Source organism: Sciurus vulgaris, assembly GCF_902686455.1.
Source record: "Sciurus vulgaris genome assembly, chromosome: 15".
NCBI classification, from domain to species: domain Eukaryota; kingdom Metazoa; phylum Chordata; class Mammalia; order Rodentia; family Sciuridae; genus Sciurus; species Sciurus vulgaris.
This window is the reverse complement of record NC_136476.1, coordinates 70,970,095-70,987,736: the sequence shown is the minus strand read 5'-3', so window position 1 is coordinate 70,987,736 and position 17,642 is coordinate 70,970,095. Positions and strand designations below refer to the sequence as shown.

Sequence of the window (17,642 nt, the reverse complement as noted above, 5' to 3'; positions counted from 1 at the left end):
TGGATGGGTCCAGAAGTTGTCAGCGACTTTTTTTAATGAAAAATTATGAGTTTGGGGATCACGCTGCCTGAACTCCAATCTCTCCGCTAATTGTATCAGTAAATTATTTACCCTTTGTGTGTTTTGTTTTCCTAAAAATCATTAATTATAACGATGCCATGGGGTTGTGTGAAAATTTAATGAGATAATCTGTGTGAGGTGTTCAAAACAACCAGACACGTTGTTCTGCTGGTGTTCACAACTGCCACCTACCGTGTTGGCCACCACCCTCTCCACCACGACCCCAAGTTGCAGAAGAGTCTGCAATGAAAAGTTAAGTGCCCGGTCCCCTAAGTAGAGCACTAACCCTGTGTATTTTCCCTTGGAAACCACATGTGCACGTCTTCACATAAAAGGCAGCAGATTCTATTCCACTGGGGATCCTGCTCTTTCATTCAAAAAAGTACCTGACTGGGCATTCATCTCCACTCCACTCTATTTCTTTTGAAGGGGTTCATAACTTCCATGTATTGTAAAAAGGGTCTTTGCTTTCCTGGCCCCTCCCTCTCGGTGGACATGGCCCATGGTCCCACTCCTGCTGACAGGCTGTGCTGGATACTCACGGTCACATTGTTCCAGGCATGCCACAGCCTGCAGTTCCACGCATTTTTAATTTCAGCAGATGCTGCCAGATTGTTGGGGGACCCTCAGACCAAGGACTATTTGGCTGCAAGCTCAGCCAGCCCAGAAGCAGCATGCTTGGAGGCAGGGAGCAGTAACTGACACCCTAGGTGGCAGACAGCTCCCAGGCTCCCTCATTCACCAGGCAAGTGAGGGTCCAGGCAGTGGACTACTAAAAATGAAGTTGATTTATTTTTCAGCAAATTGGCATTGGGTACCTGCTGAATTATATAGGTGTTATATTGGACTGTAGTGAGCAGTGTAGGGGCATGGAAAGAAGTGACCAGAGGGATGCAGGAGTTTTACTAAATGCTGATAGATGTTGAAAGGGATCCTGCAACAAGGATCCCCATGTCTCTACATTCTGCCTCTCTGGCAAGGCCTACCTCCTCCATAAAGCCAGAGCTTGTCCTCCAGTGCTTCCGGCTGGGCTGCCTTCACCCTTCATCCTCACTGCTGGACACTCCACCATGAATTTCACGTTGACACATCAGTCTCTACACCACAGAGACCCAGAAGAGCTGGCCAAGCAGGCGCTACTACTTACTGACAAGTGAACTTCAACCCCCTTGTTTATGAAAGGGGGATAACGCCTGCTAAAGTGGAAGTCCACAGGAATGAAATGGTGAGGTGCTAAGCAGAATGGATTCTGTAAAAGCGAGGCGCAATCTTGGACAGCAAGGCATCATGTGTTTGCATCTCTGAAACCTGTGCATGTGGCAATCCTGACACTATGCCCAGAGGGAGTGGGCGCTCGGTGCAGAATGGAGAAAGGGCAGTACAATCCCAAAGTCTGAAAGCCGACGTCAGCTGCAACAGCTTGATGGATTCACCAGGGCCTTTGTGGTGATCACAAGCTGCTTCCCTCCCCCACCCTCCCCAAGTCCCTAAATACCCTAAGCTCCAGGAACACAGCATCTCAGTTCCTCCTACACCCCATGTTCTCTCGCACTTCCAGTTCTGTGGTTGCCATCCCCTCTCCATCTGGAAGGTTATCCCCAAACCCTGTCCCCACCTCAGTACCTGACTAACCAACTCATTCTCAGGACTCAACTATCAGAGCCCTTCTGGTAGCCCTTTCCTGTCCGTGTCAGTCCCTCCTTCTCTCTCATTTAGCCCACACCCATACCTATCACATGGTGTGGTCGTTTGTCACTTCTCCTTTCCCAAAAAGAGAATCAAGCTCTTGGACACAAGGTTGCTGCTGCCCATGCTCAGAGAGCTGTCCCAGCGCCCCGCCCTCGGCGTTTGTCAAATGCATCTGCTGTGGTGAATGAACACACAATGAAATCGTAAGGGCCTCACTGCAGGTAAATCCAAATAACCACGAACCCGGCTGTCGCCACCCTTCCTCGGCAGGCGCTCCGTCTGTCCTGCTGTGACTGCAAGGGCTAAAGACCCGTGTCTGAGGGCTAGCAGCCAACACTATTTGGCAACCTGGATGAAGTAACAGAATGAACTTCTTTCCAGCCTGGCAGAACCTTAAACTGCTGCAGCAGATGGTAGAGGAGGAGCCTCAGGACTGCTGGGTGAGCATGTGAGAGGCCAAGATCAAAAGCTAGATCCTGTGTTTGGAATTGGTCTGCCAATTATATATTCACAGACTTCCTGAACATGTTTAGAAACCTGTCACTTGAAACATAGCCACGACCTGTACAAAGTGAACTAAAACATACAGCCATTCAGGCTGGGAAGTCAAACATACCCAGGTTCAAATACAGGCTTTGCCACTAATTAGCTGTGACCTTGTGAAATTGACTTCATCTCAATCCCTCTAAGCCTCAGTCACCTAATTTATAAAATAGAAAAAATTATACCTACCTCAGAGATGGTGAGACAATTAAGTTATGAATATTAAGCACCTTGAATTGTTATGGATGTTCTTCAATGTGAACTATTTTTAAAATTATTTCCAAAAGTGTGTTTTACAGAAATTTCTATTGCAAATTTCTCCTGGAATTCACATTGCCAAATAATGAATTCATCTCCAGGATATCCATGATGCAGGCTGACAGCACAGGAGCTTGGGACTCAACACACACGTGTCCTCACCAGGAGGTGTACTGGGGTTAACAAAAATCACATGCTGATTGTCAGAAAACTGGGTCAAAACCAGAAGAAAAACAACTCTGAATTCCTGTCAGACAGCCCACAATCCATCCAGGGGGTGTCAAGGGTCTGTTTCTACACTACATACAGAAAGGTAAGTGCCAGGGACAGGTATACAGAGCAGGGGGTGGAGCACTGGGAGAGGAGAGAAGGGCAACTGAAGGTAACTGGGCTGGGCACGGTGGCATGCACCGTGATCCCATCTACTCAGGATCCTGGGACAGTAGGAACCCAAGTCTGAAGCCAGCCTGGGCAACTTAGATCCTGTCTCAAAATAAAAAGGGCTGGGGATGTAATTCAGTGACAGAATATTTGCCAGCATGCAAAAGGTCCTCTGAGTTTAATTCCCAGTTCCTCAAATAAATAATAATAACAATAATACAAAAAAGGCAATTGAGCTTCTAACTAGAGAATTAGATCAGTTTTCTCATCCTTAAAAACAACATTAAACAGCAGGCAACCCAATCATGCACCCTGCCAGCTCCTCTACTGACCTTCTGTTCTAAAATGTTGTCACTCTTCCCTTTATAAGTTATTTTCAAGAAGAAAAGGGGGGGGGGAGCTCTGTCTAGACTCTCCAAGCCTAACCCTCTCCATCAATCATCCCCACAAACACAATAAGCTGTTGTGGCCTTCACTTCACACTTGACCCAGGAGCCAATCAGTGTCATAAAAAGTTAAAAGCCAGAAAAGGCAGATGTTGACATCATGATCTGGAAGCTTCCTCTCCCCAAACCACCGGACAGGCCAAAACATTCAGTAATGAGCGTGCCTAGCCTGCCTCTTAAGACCTGCCTATTTACCCAGGGAGGAGAAACAAACGCCAAACTAGAACTGCCTCTTGTATGGAAGCTATTTCAGTCAGTCACTTCAGAGCCACTGCGGTGATGGGAGATCAGCAGACAGGAGGAAAACACTCTGACATCTGCCAGATCATCCCTGAAGGAAAGGAAAAAATAAAAGGTGAAAAATGAGGGGCCTGCAGAAACCATCAAAGCACATCCTTTCCATCAGACAGCTGCAGTTGACTAACAACAGCACCATCAACCTTCTTGAGTAGAAAGGCCAAATACGCCAAGAAAAGCAGAACGGTAGTTGCAGACCTCACTCCACCAGTCCCAGAAGCTTACCAGATTGGAGGAAGCTCAGTGCCCCGGAGCCTAAGGCAGAGTGCAGGAGGCCTTGCTTTCCTGGTGCTGAGGGCTGAACCAGTGCCTCCTGCATGATAGGCAAGTGCTCTACCACTGATTCACACCCCAACCCTCTTCTATTTTGAGACAGTCTCCCAAAGTTGCCCAAGCTGGCCTTGAACTTGTGATCCTCCTGCCTCAGCCTCTCCAGTAGCTGGTATTACAGGCAAGTGCCACCACACCCAGCAAACAAAGGAAGTTTTTGCTTGCAATCTGCAGGCTGCCCTTGACTTCATTCTGGGCACTTCTTTGCTGTGACCTTAAATATCCTTGAACCCTCAACTTTCTCATCCACAGAAGTAGAATTATAGTGCCTAACCTGCAGAGCTGTTGTACAAAGTGCCCAGAATATACGGATGTAGGTCAGTGGTAGGGTATTTTTCTAGCATGTGCAAGGTCCTGGGTCCCAGTACTGCAAAACTGAAATTCTATAATTTAAAGGGCTCAGAACACAATAAGCCTTCCTCACTAGACAGACACACAGATTTGATTTGAGACATCCCATGAGTTACTTCACTTTTCTCAAGTTTTTCCCCTATCAGCTATGAAGTGGGAGTGGCTATTCAGGGAATTTGCGTAAGAAGTTACCCACAAGGTTACACAATGCCTTACTGTAAGCTGTTTTGTCTTCCATCAGGGAGAACTTGAGTAAGTCTGAGCTATGGCACAGAATGGAATGGTCAATTTTTATGCTTGTAACAAACAATACTGGGGGCATCCTCCGCTCCAGGCAACTGTAGGATTGTCCTAAGTGCAATTAAGGAGCATCTGTTTAGAAACCAGATGAGGTAGAGAAAAGGATCAGAAGGGTATGCTACACTGGAGGAGTACAATGATGAAGCTCGGTACTAAGAGCATGCGCAATAGTTAAGGGCACAGATGCTAAGAGATGCTGAAGAATCTTGGTTCTTCCACTGCACATCCTTGGGCTGATTCCTTAAGCCCTCTCTGCCTCAAATCCAGTAAGAGATGTTGAGGATTCCATTGGTTAATGTAAATGCAAAAGTTCAGGAAACACTAGCTAGCAGGTAGAAAGTTAATGGTAAAGGGCCAAGGGTGCACCTGAGTGGTAGAGGCTTGTCTGACCTGTGCAAGATTCTGAGTTTGATCTTTAGCACCACAAACAAACAAACAACAACAAAAAAAAGAGGGTAAAAGATAGAAGCACCACTTTTACTCCCTGAACACCCTTGGTTTCCCCCTTCTTGCACAGTCTTCCTTTCAATCAGGTTGGGTCACAATGGTCCCTCACATTGGTCAATGGCAAGAGCAAGTGTCGTGTGTCATTTCAAGGTTGAAGTATACAAGAGTCAATGCCTAATGTCAACTTTTTCTTCCCTGCAATCAAGGAAATCATGTGCTGAGATGGTGAAGCCACAAGTGGTAGTCTAAATCTCCAAGGAACAACTGCCCTGAAATCACCCAACCTGCATCAACCTTGGCAAGAAACAAACCTGTTGTACTGTTAAAACTAAGGAAACACATGCTGGGCACCTGCAGTATTCTAGGCACCATATGTAATGCTTTGGTTTGTTTTGTTTTTTAGCATTTTCTTTTTGCTTTAGAGTACTTCTAGTCTGGGGACAGTTTTGGCTCCCAGGAATATTTGGTAATGTCTGGTGGCACTTTTGGTTGTCACAACTGGAGAGGTCCCTACTGCACTTAGTGGGTACAGACAAGGGACTCTGCCATTCCTATAGTGGATTAAATGAACAAAACAAAAAGCCTCCCTTTGAGGCCCAGACCCTACCTCCTTTTGCAGAGACAAACACTATTCAAACATTTCTTCTACTTCCAGATAAATTCTGCTTATGTAAGTATAGGCACATGTACATCATTTCTATCCTTTTTTGCCCAAGAGGGAACAAATCACACACTGGTCTGTATATAGGTACTCAAGTTCATCCACATAATCACCACCATGCCTGCCCCACCTTCTCTGCTCTCTGGTGATGTACCCTACAGATGCCAATTTCTTGGAGAAGATCATAACAGAGCCCTTTCCCTGAGCATTCCCAGGGGTTTTAAGAAACCTTAGCTCAGGCCCCACCCCCAGAGATTCAATTGACTAGGAAGGACCAAAGCACCTGCCAGTTCCCTGGGAAGAACCAGGACTGAGAACCCCTCTCCACCTGTGTACTGGATCTCAAGGCCTTCAGATCACTCTGGGACTTCACTCCTCCCAACCTCAATCCTCTAATCCCTCCCTCCAGCCAGCGCTTCCGTCAGCCACTACCACATCTCCTCCTCACCATCATATCTTTTCCACTCCATGCTCACATTTCAAATGAATTAGGTCACTGAGCGCTTTAACTTTTCAGATGTTACCTCTGTTCTCTCAATTGAGAGAAATACTCCCCTCTTTTGGCTTGTGAGTAGCAAACTGAGCTGCTTGGCTCAACCCTACTAATCCAGGATCAACACATTGATGACAAGGTCAAAACAAAATGTGTCTAAGGGTGGGTGGGGGGTGGGGAGTGTAGCTTGGGTGATACAGGGCTTGCAAAGCACTCAGTTCCATCCCCAGCACCACACCCAAAAGAGTAGGGAGTGCTCTAAACCAGGGAATACAAGTGTGGCTTCATGTTTTTCCACTGGGAAATCTGTACTGGCAGAGGTATAGGTGGAGGTTAGAACTGTTATGCTCAGCAATGCTAGGTTTAAAGCCTTAACAAAACTGGGTACAGTTTGAAACACGTTAAAATGGAGATAGTAAGACAACCATATGTCACATATGCAATTTGAAGACGAATTCAAGAGAGATGGGCTAGATATAGAAATGTTCAATATTAACTTATTTAAAGCTATGAAATGAGAGCCAGGCATGATGGCGAAGGCCTGTAATCCCACTGACCTCGAAGGCGGCAGCAGGAGATTCCCAAGTTCCAAGGCCAACCTCAGCAACTTAGTAAGACACTGGCTCAAAATAAAAAAGGTTGGGGTATAGCTCAGTGGTAGAGCACCCAAGTTCAATCCCCAGCACCACAAAAATAAACAAAACCATGAAATAAAGGTGGTCTTGCCAAGGAAATGTAGAGAAGTCCAAGAACAAAACCTTGGGAAGAAATGAGGAGCAATCAGGAAGAAACCTAGAAGCAAGAACACCACCACTGCATAATGGAAGCAAAGCAAATGGTTCAAGGAAGAAGTGGTCAACACTTGACTGAAGGTCAAGTAGGAAGAGTGCTGCATTTCTCAATATGGATGTCACTGCTGAACTTGACCGTTTCACCAAGACTGGAGTACTTTAAACAGTACAAAATTGAAAAGCTCATACAGTAAACCCTTTCAACTAAAAAAAGGAACAGAGAAATGGAAAATTAACTAGAGAGACGTGGCCTAAGATTTAATCATCCTGAAGCACTTGAGACTTAAAAAAATACCATCAGGCAGAAGGATCACAAGTTCAAAGCCAGCCACTAAGCAACACAGTGAGATCCTGCCTCTAAATAAAATACAAAAAACAAGGCTAAGGATGTGGCTCGGTGGTCAAGTGCCCCTGAGTTCCATTCCCCCCCAAAAAAAGAAAAAAAAAAATACCATCAACTCGTCTCACACTGTTTTAGAACAGGCAGGGAAATCCCCCTTTGTTCTATTTCAGCTGTTTCTACCTACCAGAAATTATTCTGCAACCAAAGAAAGATTGTCAGCTTATACAGGGCACAGGACATTAAACTCTTAAGAGCTAATGTGAAGTCACTACAGTATTTCCCACACCATTTAGCCCACCAGGAAAGAAAGGTGCTTGGTAACTTGCCCAAGGGACCCACCACAAGGTCCTCCAAAGAAAAGGCAAACTCCAGACTCAAGAACAGTTAGAGGGTGAAATCACGAGCAATTTCCTTCCTGCTAAAATGTATACCTTGAATGTTTTCTAATTATGTATGTAAATGTGATCCCTATGTTAATTTCCTAAGTGAAATTTCATAGAACATCTGGGCCAAAGTGTACTTTGCATTATCAAAAAGGATAAATCAGAGGAGGGAAAATGTATGGCAAAATCTTTACTTTTAAATGATTATCAGTACACCAAATAATAACATGTAACAAGTTCTTGAGTCCTATCATCTAGTAATTTTGATTAAAATAAACTAACAGCAGCCCAAACAAGTACGTTACTATTCATTGTTCTAACCCTTAGTCAGAATGAATGATTTTAAGGCTGGCTGCAGCTTCAGACAAGTTACAAATAACTATTTACTACTTTTTCATAGATAAAGCCCCTGACCTTCAAGAAAGTATAAGGGAAAAAAATATTTAATCCCTTCTTTCTTCAAAGAATTTTTTTTTTCTACTAGATCTAAGGAAGAAAAAGTCAGTATTAATACATCCGCTGCTTGATCTAGAAAGCATAGGAAAACAGATAACACATACTCATTAAATTTCTAAGAAGGATGAGGTAAAAAGATGAAACCTTTGGATAAGGACTAAGGCCGAACAAAGAAGCTAGATTTGCTACTCTCCAAAAGGGACCTACTATATAACAGAGAAATAATTTAATGCCTTTCGTAAAAACTGAACTCAAGCTCTGCTAAGCTTCGTATTCCACAAGGCACTTCATGTTCTGAAGCGCCAACCAGAAAGTAGGGCTTCTTTCTTCTCCTATCCATTTATGCGGTAGTTTTCGTGGATTTCTGGTCGGATATCGCAGACAAAGGCCAAGAGATTATCCAAGACTTCATCCCTGTTCTGCCGGAAGTAGGTCTGCAGGATGGTCATCTTTTCCTGGGTCTCCTTCTCCACTTCAGTGCTGCAGCTGCCATGGGATCCCAGGGCCTGAGGTTGAGTAATGACAAAGGAATATCAGGATGATGCTCCAACAGTCCAGGAACATTTAGCAAGCAACCTGCTAACTTCTGGAGAAACTCAAGCTCATCAATGAATCAATCATTAGTCGGTATTGTAACCTTGTAACTGAAGATCATGTGAGCAGACAGGCATTCCCACACGGAGTTAACAGGGAGCCCCATTTAGCCAAAACCAGGCTGCAGAGTGGCTCCACTGCTACTCTTCTTTGGGATGGAAGCCATCCCAAAGACACAGTCACACTTCTCCAAAGTCCATCATATAGGCTTAACCAAAGACTGGAATCAACCTAAAGACTCAATGCTACAGGCACGGTGGCACAGACCTGGGATCCCGGCATCTTGGGAGGCAGGAGGATCACTTGAGCCCAGAAGTCCAGGGGATCGGGGGAGCCAAAAATCAACAACAAAGGACTGATTTAAATTACAGAGCTTCTATACAACAAAATACTGTGATCCAGGTGTGATGTGCAGACTGTAATCCCAGCAACACAGGAGGATCACAAGTTTGAGGCTAACCCAGGTAACTTAGTGTGATCCTGTCTCAAAATGAAATAAAAAGGACTGAAGACATAGCTCAGTAATAAGAGTGCCCCTGGGTTCAATCTTTACTACCACACACACACAAACTAAACTAACAAACAAACAAATGAAAGACAATACCGTTTAGCAACATGAAATGAACGGCAAAGTTTTTGGATAAGGGGAAGGGAAGCAAGATACAGTAACACTGTAATATTCAAATATTTTTGCTGTGGTTTTAAAAAGTGGGAAGAGATGTTATTTTAAAAAAACCTCTGTAATAAACACAAGGAAGATATAACTTATGAGGAATATACAAAGAGGTTCACCACTGTGACTGTTTTAACCCTGAAGTTCAGCAAATTCAGCAGTATCATGCATAACAGCTGTTCCTTCAAACATACCAAGAAAACAAAACACTTAACAGTGGTGATGCAGGAGGACTGGAAGTTTGAGGCCAGCCTCAGAAGTAAAACTCAAAAGTGTGAGTGGCAGGGCTGCGTATGTAGTTCAGTGGTAAAGTGCCCCTGGATTCAATCCCTAATACCAAAACAAAACCAAACAAAAACACCAACAGTGAATGGCTTTGAGGAGGACTTCAAGGCAAGGTGAGAGCAAAACTAATTTCTCATTGGTGCTCTTTTTTATTACTTCAATTTCTTACTGCACGACGTATCTTAACTATTCAGTTTTCTCCCCGCCCCCTTTTTCTTTTTCTCTTGGTACTGAGGATTGAACTCAGGAGTGTTTTACCACTGAGCCACATCCCCAGCCCTTTTTATTCTTTTTTCCCATTTTCTTATTTTGAATCAGGGTTTTGCTAAGTTGCTGAGGTTGGCATTGAACTTATGATCCTCCTGCCTCCACCTCCCAAGCTGCTGGGATTACAAGTGTGCACCATGACATCAGGGTTAACTATTCAGTTTTTTCTATTCATAAATTAACACGTAATGATTTGTGAGTTTCCTTTTACTTTCTACAGTCTTTATAATATAGTTGGCTTTCTGCTAACTGCCATACCTACTTACCAGAACTTGGCCAACCAGGTTCAGCAAGAGTAAATTTAACCTTTTTCACTGCCTAATCTTCTCTTGTATCATTTTATTAACATAAATGTATGTATATAAGCTAACAACAAGATCCCTTCGTGTTGCATAACATTAGTTTTCAAAGCACTCTTGCATACTACTTCTCACCAGAACCTACGAGAAAGCAATCAACTCACTTTTTAGACATTAGGAAACTAAGGCTCAAAAAGCAAAGTAATGAACTTACAAAGACTCAAACTCAAGTCTTCCAAGTTCAAGCTTTGAACTCTTCATACTATAAGTGTTTGTAATTGCAGAAATAACCTGTTGCATTTCATAACTGCTCAGCTGAAATACTTAAAACAGCTCATTTTGGTTTTTTGGGACACAATACCTTTAATTTGTTTAGTTTTTTATGTGGTGCTGAGGATCAAACCCAGTGCCTCATGCGTGCTAGGCAAGCACTCTATCACTGAGCCACAACCCCAGGCCCAGATTTTTTTAAATCTATAATCCCTACACAGGACTACAGGAAAACCCCACTACCTGTTCCATGAATATAAACTATATTATGCCAAGCTCCCGCAAACTGTCATAGAATACTGCTGAGAAAAACTCAGAGCTTGTGCTTTTACAATGTAACACTGTTAACATCTCTATAAGCAACTGTAGCAGTAAGAGTAAAAATATGGACACAGATGGCTGCCCTGACACAAGATTATTATTTTGTGTGCTGTCTGACAACTTTAGACTTTTAACAATCACCCCCATCAGAGACAGTTTAAGCCTAGAAGCTTTGTAACTGCCCATGCAAAGATGATTCCAACTTTTGTATCTCAATGCTAGGAGGAAGGCATCCGCCTTCACTCCCCGGAGTTGGACCTGGGAGGGTATTTACCTCAAACTGCTAGGAGCCAGTGTAGAAGCACACAGAGGCAGAGCTGAGCGACAGAAAAAAGTACTGTGGGCATTATTTAAGCTCCCGAATTAAGAGTCTTTCACCTAGGTTTTTAATTATTAGGCCAATAAATTGTGACATAGTTTGAACTGGGTTTTCTGCTACCTGGATCCAAGAGTTCTGATAGTGTCTCTTTTCACTGTGAAATTCTCCTGCATTCATTCTCCTTTGTAGAATTTTCTTTGCATCCTATGTATTGCTGAGATCTGTTTCTGAACCACGGTTGCATGCATCACAGAAGTCCATACTGGTTGTAAACATCTCTACGACTGTACTGAAGGGGGCTCCATTACATCTGTGTTCATGAGCATCGCAGGACTTTTCACAGCTGAGAGTCTCTCAGACTGTAAGCTAAGTTCCATGAGGGCAGGGACTATGTTTATTTCTAATCACAGCTGATCCCCCAGCACCCAGCACACCACCTGGTAATATTAACTATTTAACAGGTTACTTAAAAATGACTGAATAAGTGAAAATGAGGAGTCAACGTTAGTTTTAAAAAAATTTTTTTTAATTAATAAATAGAACTGATCATCTTAAGATACTCAGCCTGAGCATCCAACAAAACATTCAAGCCAGGCACAGTGGTGCATGCCTGTAATCCCAATTACACCCTACAACTGGGGAGCCCAAAGACAGGATTGCCACCATGTTTGAGGCCAGCCTCAGCAATTCTGCAAGACTCTGTCTCAAAATGAAAAATAATGAGGGCTGCGGGTACAGGTTCAAACCCCAGTAAAAAAAAAAAAAAGTAAGAGAAAAACACAGACTCAAGGTATGGTTCAGTGGCAGAATACCTGCTAGCTAGCAGGCAAGACCCAGGATTTGAGCCCCAACACCAGAAAAATAAATGAATAAATACAATAACCAAATTCTCAAAACTATCAGAATTAGACTCTCTAAGCCATGAAGAATGATTTTTAGGGTAGGGGCAAAGAAAATAAAAGCAAAAATGTAAAGAAACAGGGCCCACCGCAGCTTCCTTGGCCTTGAACTCTTTCTCCCTCTGCAGGCGGTACTGTTCAATTTCAGCCTGAGCTTCTTCTTTGGCCTGTTTCAGCCTCCGGTTCTTTCCTGTTTTCAAAGGAGAAAGCTACATCAGGAAGTGGTTAAAAGATAAGTAAAAAAGCGAATGGACACTGACATGGTACATTTTAACAGTAAACAGAAAAATATTTAAAACACAGTCCCAAGAGATGTGCAAAGGGAAGAGGGAACTCAGAACTAACTAACAGTATAGGTTTCTGCCTTCTCAGGTTATAAGGAAGTGATTAGATAATAAGTAATGCCTTCATGGGCTGGGATTACATTGTAGCTCAGTGGTAGAATGTTTGCCTAGCATTCCCAAGGCCATGGGTTTGATACCCTGGAATCATTTAAAAAAAAAAAAAAAAAAAAGTCTTCCATAACTACAGCCCATAAAAACGACAGGAAAAAAACATTATGTCAGAATATTCTCTCAATCTCAACTAAGAACCAACATAAAGCCAGACATGGTAGCACATGCTTGTGGTTTCAGTTACTTGGTAGGCTGAGACAGGAGACAGGATCACTTGAGTTCAGGAGTTCCTGACCAGCCTGGGCAAGAACATGACCTTGTCTTTAGAAAAAGAAAGAAAAAAAAAAAAAAAAAAAAAAAAAAAAAACGAGAGAAAGACAAAGAGAACACCAATATAAGAAGGATGGCACTGGTCACCTGGGGAACTTTTCCTCTGCTCAAGAAGTAAACACCTAACTTGCTGATGACAAGTGGAGCTCTGCTTAGGAGCTTAGAGAAGACACTAATGTGCTCCCAAGGGACATCAAACTAAAATGTAACTAATGAAACAGATGATGTAACACTGGAAACTAAAAACCATACCTAGAACAAGGAAGTAAGCAAAGTTGTGAGTGGGAAGCAAGATAGCAGAGGAGCGAGGGGCAAGGGGAAACAGGGGTTCTGGTCTCTAGGAGTCTACAGTTTAACACAATGCTGGAAAAAAACACTAAGTTCTCAGAGCCTGTGTGAAAACAGATCACAAGGCTAGTTAACACATATTGTTTGATTCTGCTCACCAAACTTCTTGGATACCCAGAAGGAATTAAAAAAAAAAAAAGGAGGCAGTCCTAGGTTATCAACCAGAGTATTTATATAACTCACAGCAAAAGACACCTTGCATCTATACAGCGTTGTAGTATCTATCAGTTGTCCAGCTCAGTTAACCCATGTGGCTAAATGATAGTGATTTAACCTTCCAACTACTGATTAAGTACAGAATTTTGGACCTGTAATGACTATGACATCAACACTCCTTGCAGCTAGTCTGAAACAATTAACAAGTCTCTCTCTAAACTATTTCCCCAAGTTTATATTTACAGTGGTGCTAATTTGGGCTTACTGCCATAGGCTTCAATCCACTTGAACCTCAATCCTTCACACATATCCTCCCCATAACTATAGTGGGCCATATTTCAAAGCCACAAATATCTTCCAAACAATATTTATGACCCCAACTTTATGCAGAAGCTCCAAGCTCCACCTAATTACACAGTACATCACTCCCAACTCCTGGGGCTCCCTAAATTAATCAATTAATACCATTTCTGCCTCTCAGCATTCCAATGAGATAAACCATAACATATTTTTTTTTATTTTATTTTAAGGTCCAAAACAATGATTTCGTGAAATCATTTCATTTTATCATGTGCTGCATCTTCCCAATTCTTAAATGATTACAAATCAAGAAAGGGGAATTTTTTTCAAATTGTAGCTCTTTTGATAGTGTCCTAAAACATGTATTAGCCATTTAAAACAAACACATTCAGCAAATAAGTAATAGTTATCAGAGACACAAGACCCTGCACCAGGCTTGACAAGAGCAGGGCAAGGTGTAAACCTGAGCCCCTACTTCCAAGGAACTCAGTTACTCTTACCTTATTCCAAGTCTCTGTCCCTGCACTTCCCCTAACAGTCTCACATCCTTCCCAACAAATAAAACTTTTTTTATTTTGTTATACATGAGAGTAGAATGTATTTTGGCAAAATATACATACAAAAAATACAACTTATTCTATTAGGTTTCCACTCCTGTGGTTGTACATGATGTGGAGTTACCCTGGTCATGTATACAAATACAAAGCTAGGAAAGTTATGACCAATTAATTCTACTGTCTTTTCTATTCCTCTCCCCCCAAATAAAACTTCTGTTCCTGATGATTCATCACTGGACAATCTCTAAAAAGTCATCCTGGAAATACTGTATCAAGGGCATGACTGGAAATATGCTACAAAGAACACAGAACTTTCTAGTCACTAAAGTAATGGGGGTAGCTTCTTTCCATTCCTAGCACCCTGGAAATAAGGCATTTCCTAGGAAATAAAGAGTATCACAACCCTTCCCACATCCAAGCTAGAATGTACTTGGATATGGAATATCAGAGTCTTATACTAAAACAAACACTAAGGCATTACAAAAAGTAATTTCTTGATATTTTACCCTTGCACAGGAAAGGAGGCTTCTAAACTGCAATTATGCCACTTTCTAGCATGTGGTCAAATCACTTCTCTTAGCCTCATTTTCCCATATGTAAAATAGGAGCAGAAACGTCTTTGCCTCAAATGAGAAATGAGATAAAGTTAAATTAGACACAGTTCTTGCTATATTGGAGCTTAATCTAATGACTGAGCCAGGTTCCTGCACCAGTACCACAGAAACAAGCACTTGCAAGGGATTCTAGCATCCACTGAACAATGATCGGGAAAGACTTCCAGGAAGAACTGTTGCCTACATTTTGAGGTCTAAAGAAAGACTAACGGTTAGAGAACAAAGGGGAGGAAAATGGGGCAAGGTTCTTCCAATCAGAAGATCTATGCAAGGCTAGCAGGTAAAAACAAAGTCGTCTTTAAGGACTCAAACCACCTCCCTGTGGAAAAAGAGTACCCCAAACTGAGAGCTGGCAAGAATATAAAAGCGAGATCCAGAACTTCCTCTAACCCATTAAGGAATCGGGGCTTTATCCTGCTGCCACTGGACATTTGTTGACTGGAAACGTAGTGGGGAAGTCATATTTGCATTTTACACGCATCACTGAAGCCCGTGCAGAACACAGAACTGGCTTCTTCCATTCCTCGATGTAGATTAGACCCACCTGTTAAACTCTTTAGCAACTCCAGACTTCCATTTACCGGCAATTACCCTATCCAGTGTCTACTTCCTTCAAGAGTAGGTGGAATACCGTGATGGTGATGCACCCATATTGTGTTGGCGCTTACTAACCGCATTAAATTAAAAAAAAAAAAAAAGGAAAGAACGAGTTAGGCTGCTACAGAGGCTTCAAAGAAGTTGTGGTTCTAAGACACTGGCGGTAAAGATGGGGGGAAAGTGAACGCTTCAACACACATGTTGGCGACTAGGACTAAACGTCCCCGACGAGGAAGAAAGAGGCAAAGAGAACTCGCGTTTCGAGTCTGAACGGTTCTGTGCATAGTGGCTCCCTTCACTGGGCCGGAGCTTCCCAGAGGAGCAAGTGGGAGGGAGAAAGACAAAGCGTCTGGAAGGCGCACTCACGCGCCTCCCAGGTCCCAAGGACAGAAATCCATCATTGTCTCCGCGCCCCATTTACTATCCCACATCTAGGGCTTCCAGAGCCTCGGCTCCGAAGAGCTTCGCAACACTCAAGCGGCCGCGACCCCGCGCCTGGCAGGCCGGGCCTCACCCGCCTCCCACCTCCCTCGGCCCGGCGGCCTTCACCAGCCTGCACCCACGCCTGCTTGCGGCCCCGAAACTCACGCTTGCGGGCCTCCGACACCTTCTCAGCGGCCCGCTTCTCCGCCTGCAGCAGCTGTTGGATCCCCTGCGACTGACTGGCCATGGCTGCGGCGACTCAGAAGCCCAGGCGAGCGGCCTAACTCCGCGACAGCCCCTGGGTCAGCTGACCGCCGCCCAAGCTCTGCGCCTGCGCCTTGAGACGGCGCCCCGCCCTGCCGTCACGTGACCCGCCCCGCGCAGCGTCGCGTCAGCTGACGGTTCGCAAGTCCTGGGCTCCCGCAGGCGGGAGCGAGGAGGAGGAGCCTAAGTGGAGCGCTGCAACTGCGCCTGCGGGAGCTGGGCCCCTTCCTGCTTCTCGCCCATCCGGCTGAACCTGTTGTCTCTTTGCTGGAGGTCCTTGTAGCTTCTCGGCAGCGTTGTTATTGCTCTAATTCACTACTGGTATGCCCACATTAAGGTTCAGGGCCAAACCAAATCACTTTCCCCTACTTTCCACACTGTCGTACTGCCGGTGTACTCCCTGCCTTTCCGGAAATTTCCTTGGCACTCAAAATTTAGGAGCACTTCGGGAAAATTCTGGCTAGTTTTGGGGATGGACTCCTGGAGTGACACAGGGACACTGAACTGGGGACATAGCTCAGTGGTAGAGTGCTTCCCTAGCACGCAGTGAGGCACGAGTTCCATCCCGAATTGTTGCCAAATCGACTACTAATCTGATTTTTAGCCAGGTCACAGTCCCTTTCTGAACCGATCTCAGGAAAGAACTGCACTGTTTTCCATAAATGATTGATGAGTGTCCAGTATGATTGGTGGTAATGATACCGCCGTTTACCGGTGCTGAGTTCTGCTCCTTCTAATGTTGAAGATTGAACACTAGAGAAGCACGCCAAGGCAAGCATGTTAAGCAGGTTTTATTTAAAGCTAATAATACAGACTTCTCCCGGCAGGGAGAAGGGGGCCATGGCTGATGTTCTCAAGTCCCAAGAAGTGAGCGCACCCTACATCTTTTATAGGTTAAATTCTTTTGTTCTCCAGTTCTCTCTCCCCCTTATCTCTCCTTCCTGCCTACGTGACTAGGCTTGGTTTTGCATTAAGTGAGAAGCCATGGGCAGGGGGAGGGCCAGGGTGATTCAGGCAGGCAAGGGCCCAGGGGGCATTAATTAGCAGCTCCATGCTTGCAGTCCTTGATAAAGGCAGGTAAATTTGGTAGGGCCCAGGGGGCATTAATTAGCAGCTCCATGCTTGCAGTCCTTGATAAAGGCAGGTAAATTTGGTAATCAATGGGCTCCAGAGAGCCTTGACATTCCATTCTTCCAGGGGCAGTCTCCAACTTCCAGAGGCAGATGATTTTATGGCCATTTCCTCGATTTGACCTGATCCCCTATTTCTACACTAACTACCTGTTCCCAATTCTGGCTTCAGTAAGGCCACAGCAGAGAAGACAAAGTCCCTGGTGGAGCTCACAATTTACAGACAAAAGACAGGTTAAGTAAAACACATAAACAATTACAAACTGTAATAAAGCCATGAAGGAAATACACAGTGTGCTTTACAAAGGGGAGGAGGATGTAGAAGGGCATGTGAAGGCTGTCCTAGTGAAGTGGCACATTTCGAATGAAACC

General features: G+C 44.0%; 2 protein-coding genes and 1 long non-coding RNA gene across 3 annotated transcripts in view; 1 reads left to right on the top strand and 2 right to left on the bottom strand.

The window, feature by feature from the left end:
- The window catches only part of TMEM268 (transmembrane protein 268), a 231,986-nt gene extending 228,067 nt beyond the window's left edge, over nt 1–3,919 (bottom strand). The window contains exon 1 of the mRNA XM_079112280.1: nt 3,900–3,919. The gene's annotated coding sequence lies outside the window, so the exon portion shown is untranslated. The remainder of the gene's footprint in view (nt 1–3,899) is intronic.
- LOC306645023 lies at nt 1,164–5,984 on the top strand. The gene is made up of 2 exons (XR_013759510.1): nt 1,164–2,863; nt 5,309–5,984. It is a non-coding gene; the product is annotated as an uncharacterized lncRNA (long non-coding RNA).
- Nucleotides 5,985–7,945: 1,961 nt separating this feature from the next.
- ATP6V1G1 (ATPase H+ transporting V1 subunit G1) lies at nt 7,946–16,197 on the bottom strand. The gene is made up of 3 exons (XM_079113594.1): nt 16,042–16,197; nt 12,246–12,346; nt 7,946–8,735 (listed from the first exon to the last, which is right to left on the bottom strand). Exons 1-3 carry the CDS (start codon nt 16,121–16,123, stop codon nt 8,562–8,564), a joined length of 357 nt encoding a protein of 118 aa, XP_078969720.1. The 5' UTR covers nt 16,124–16,197; the 3' UTR covers nt 7,946–8,561.
- Nucleotides 16,198–17,642: the final 1,445 nt, after the last annotated feature.

What these genes read in the sequence shown, in the direction of transcription:
- ATP6V1G1 (XM_079113594.1), bottom strand. Translation starts at nt 16,123, where the DNA reads ATGGCCAGTCAGTCGCAGGGGATCCAACAGCTGCTGCAGGCGGAGAAG. An exon ending in GGTGTCGGAGGCCCGCAAGC is followed by an intron (nt 12,347 to 16,041) that starts GTGAGTTTCGGG and finishes CTTTGAAAACAG; the next exon opens with GAAAGAACCGGAGGCTGAAA. An exon ending in TCAAGGCCAAGGAAGCTGCG is followed by an intron (nt 8,736 to 12,245) that starts GTGGGCCCTGTT and finishes ACTCAACCTCAG; the next exon opens with GCCCTGGGATCCCATGGCAG.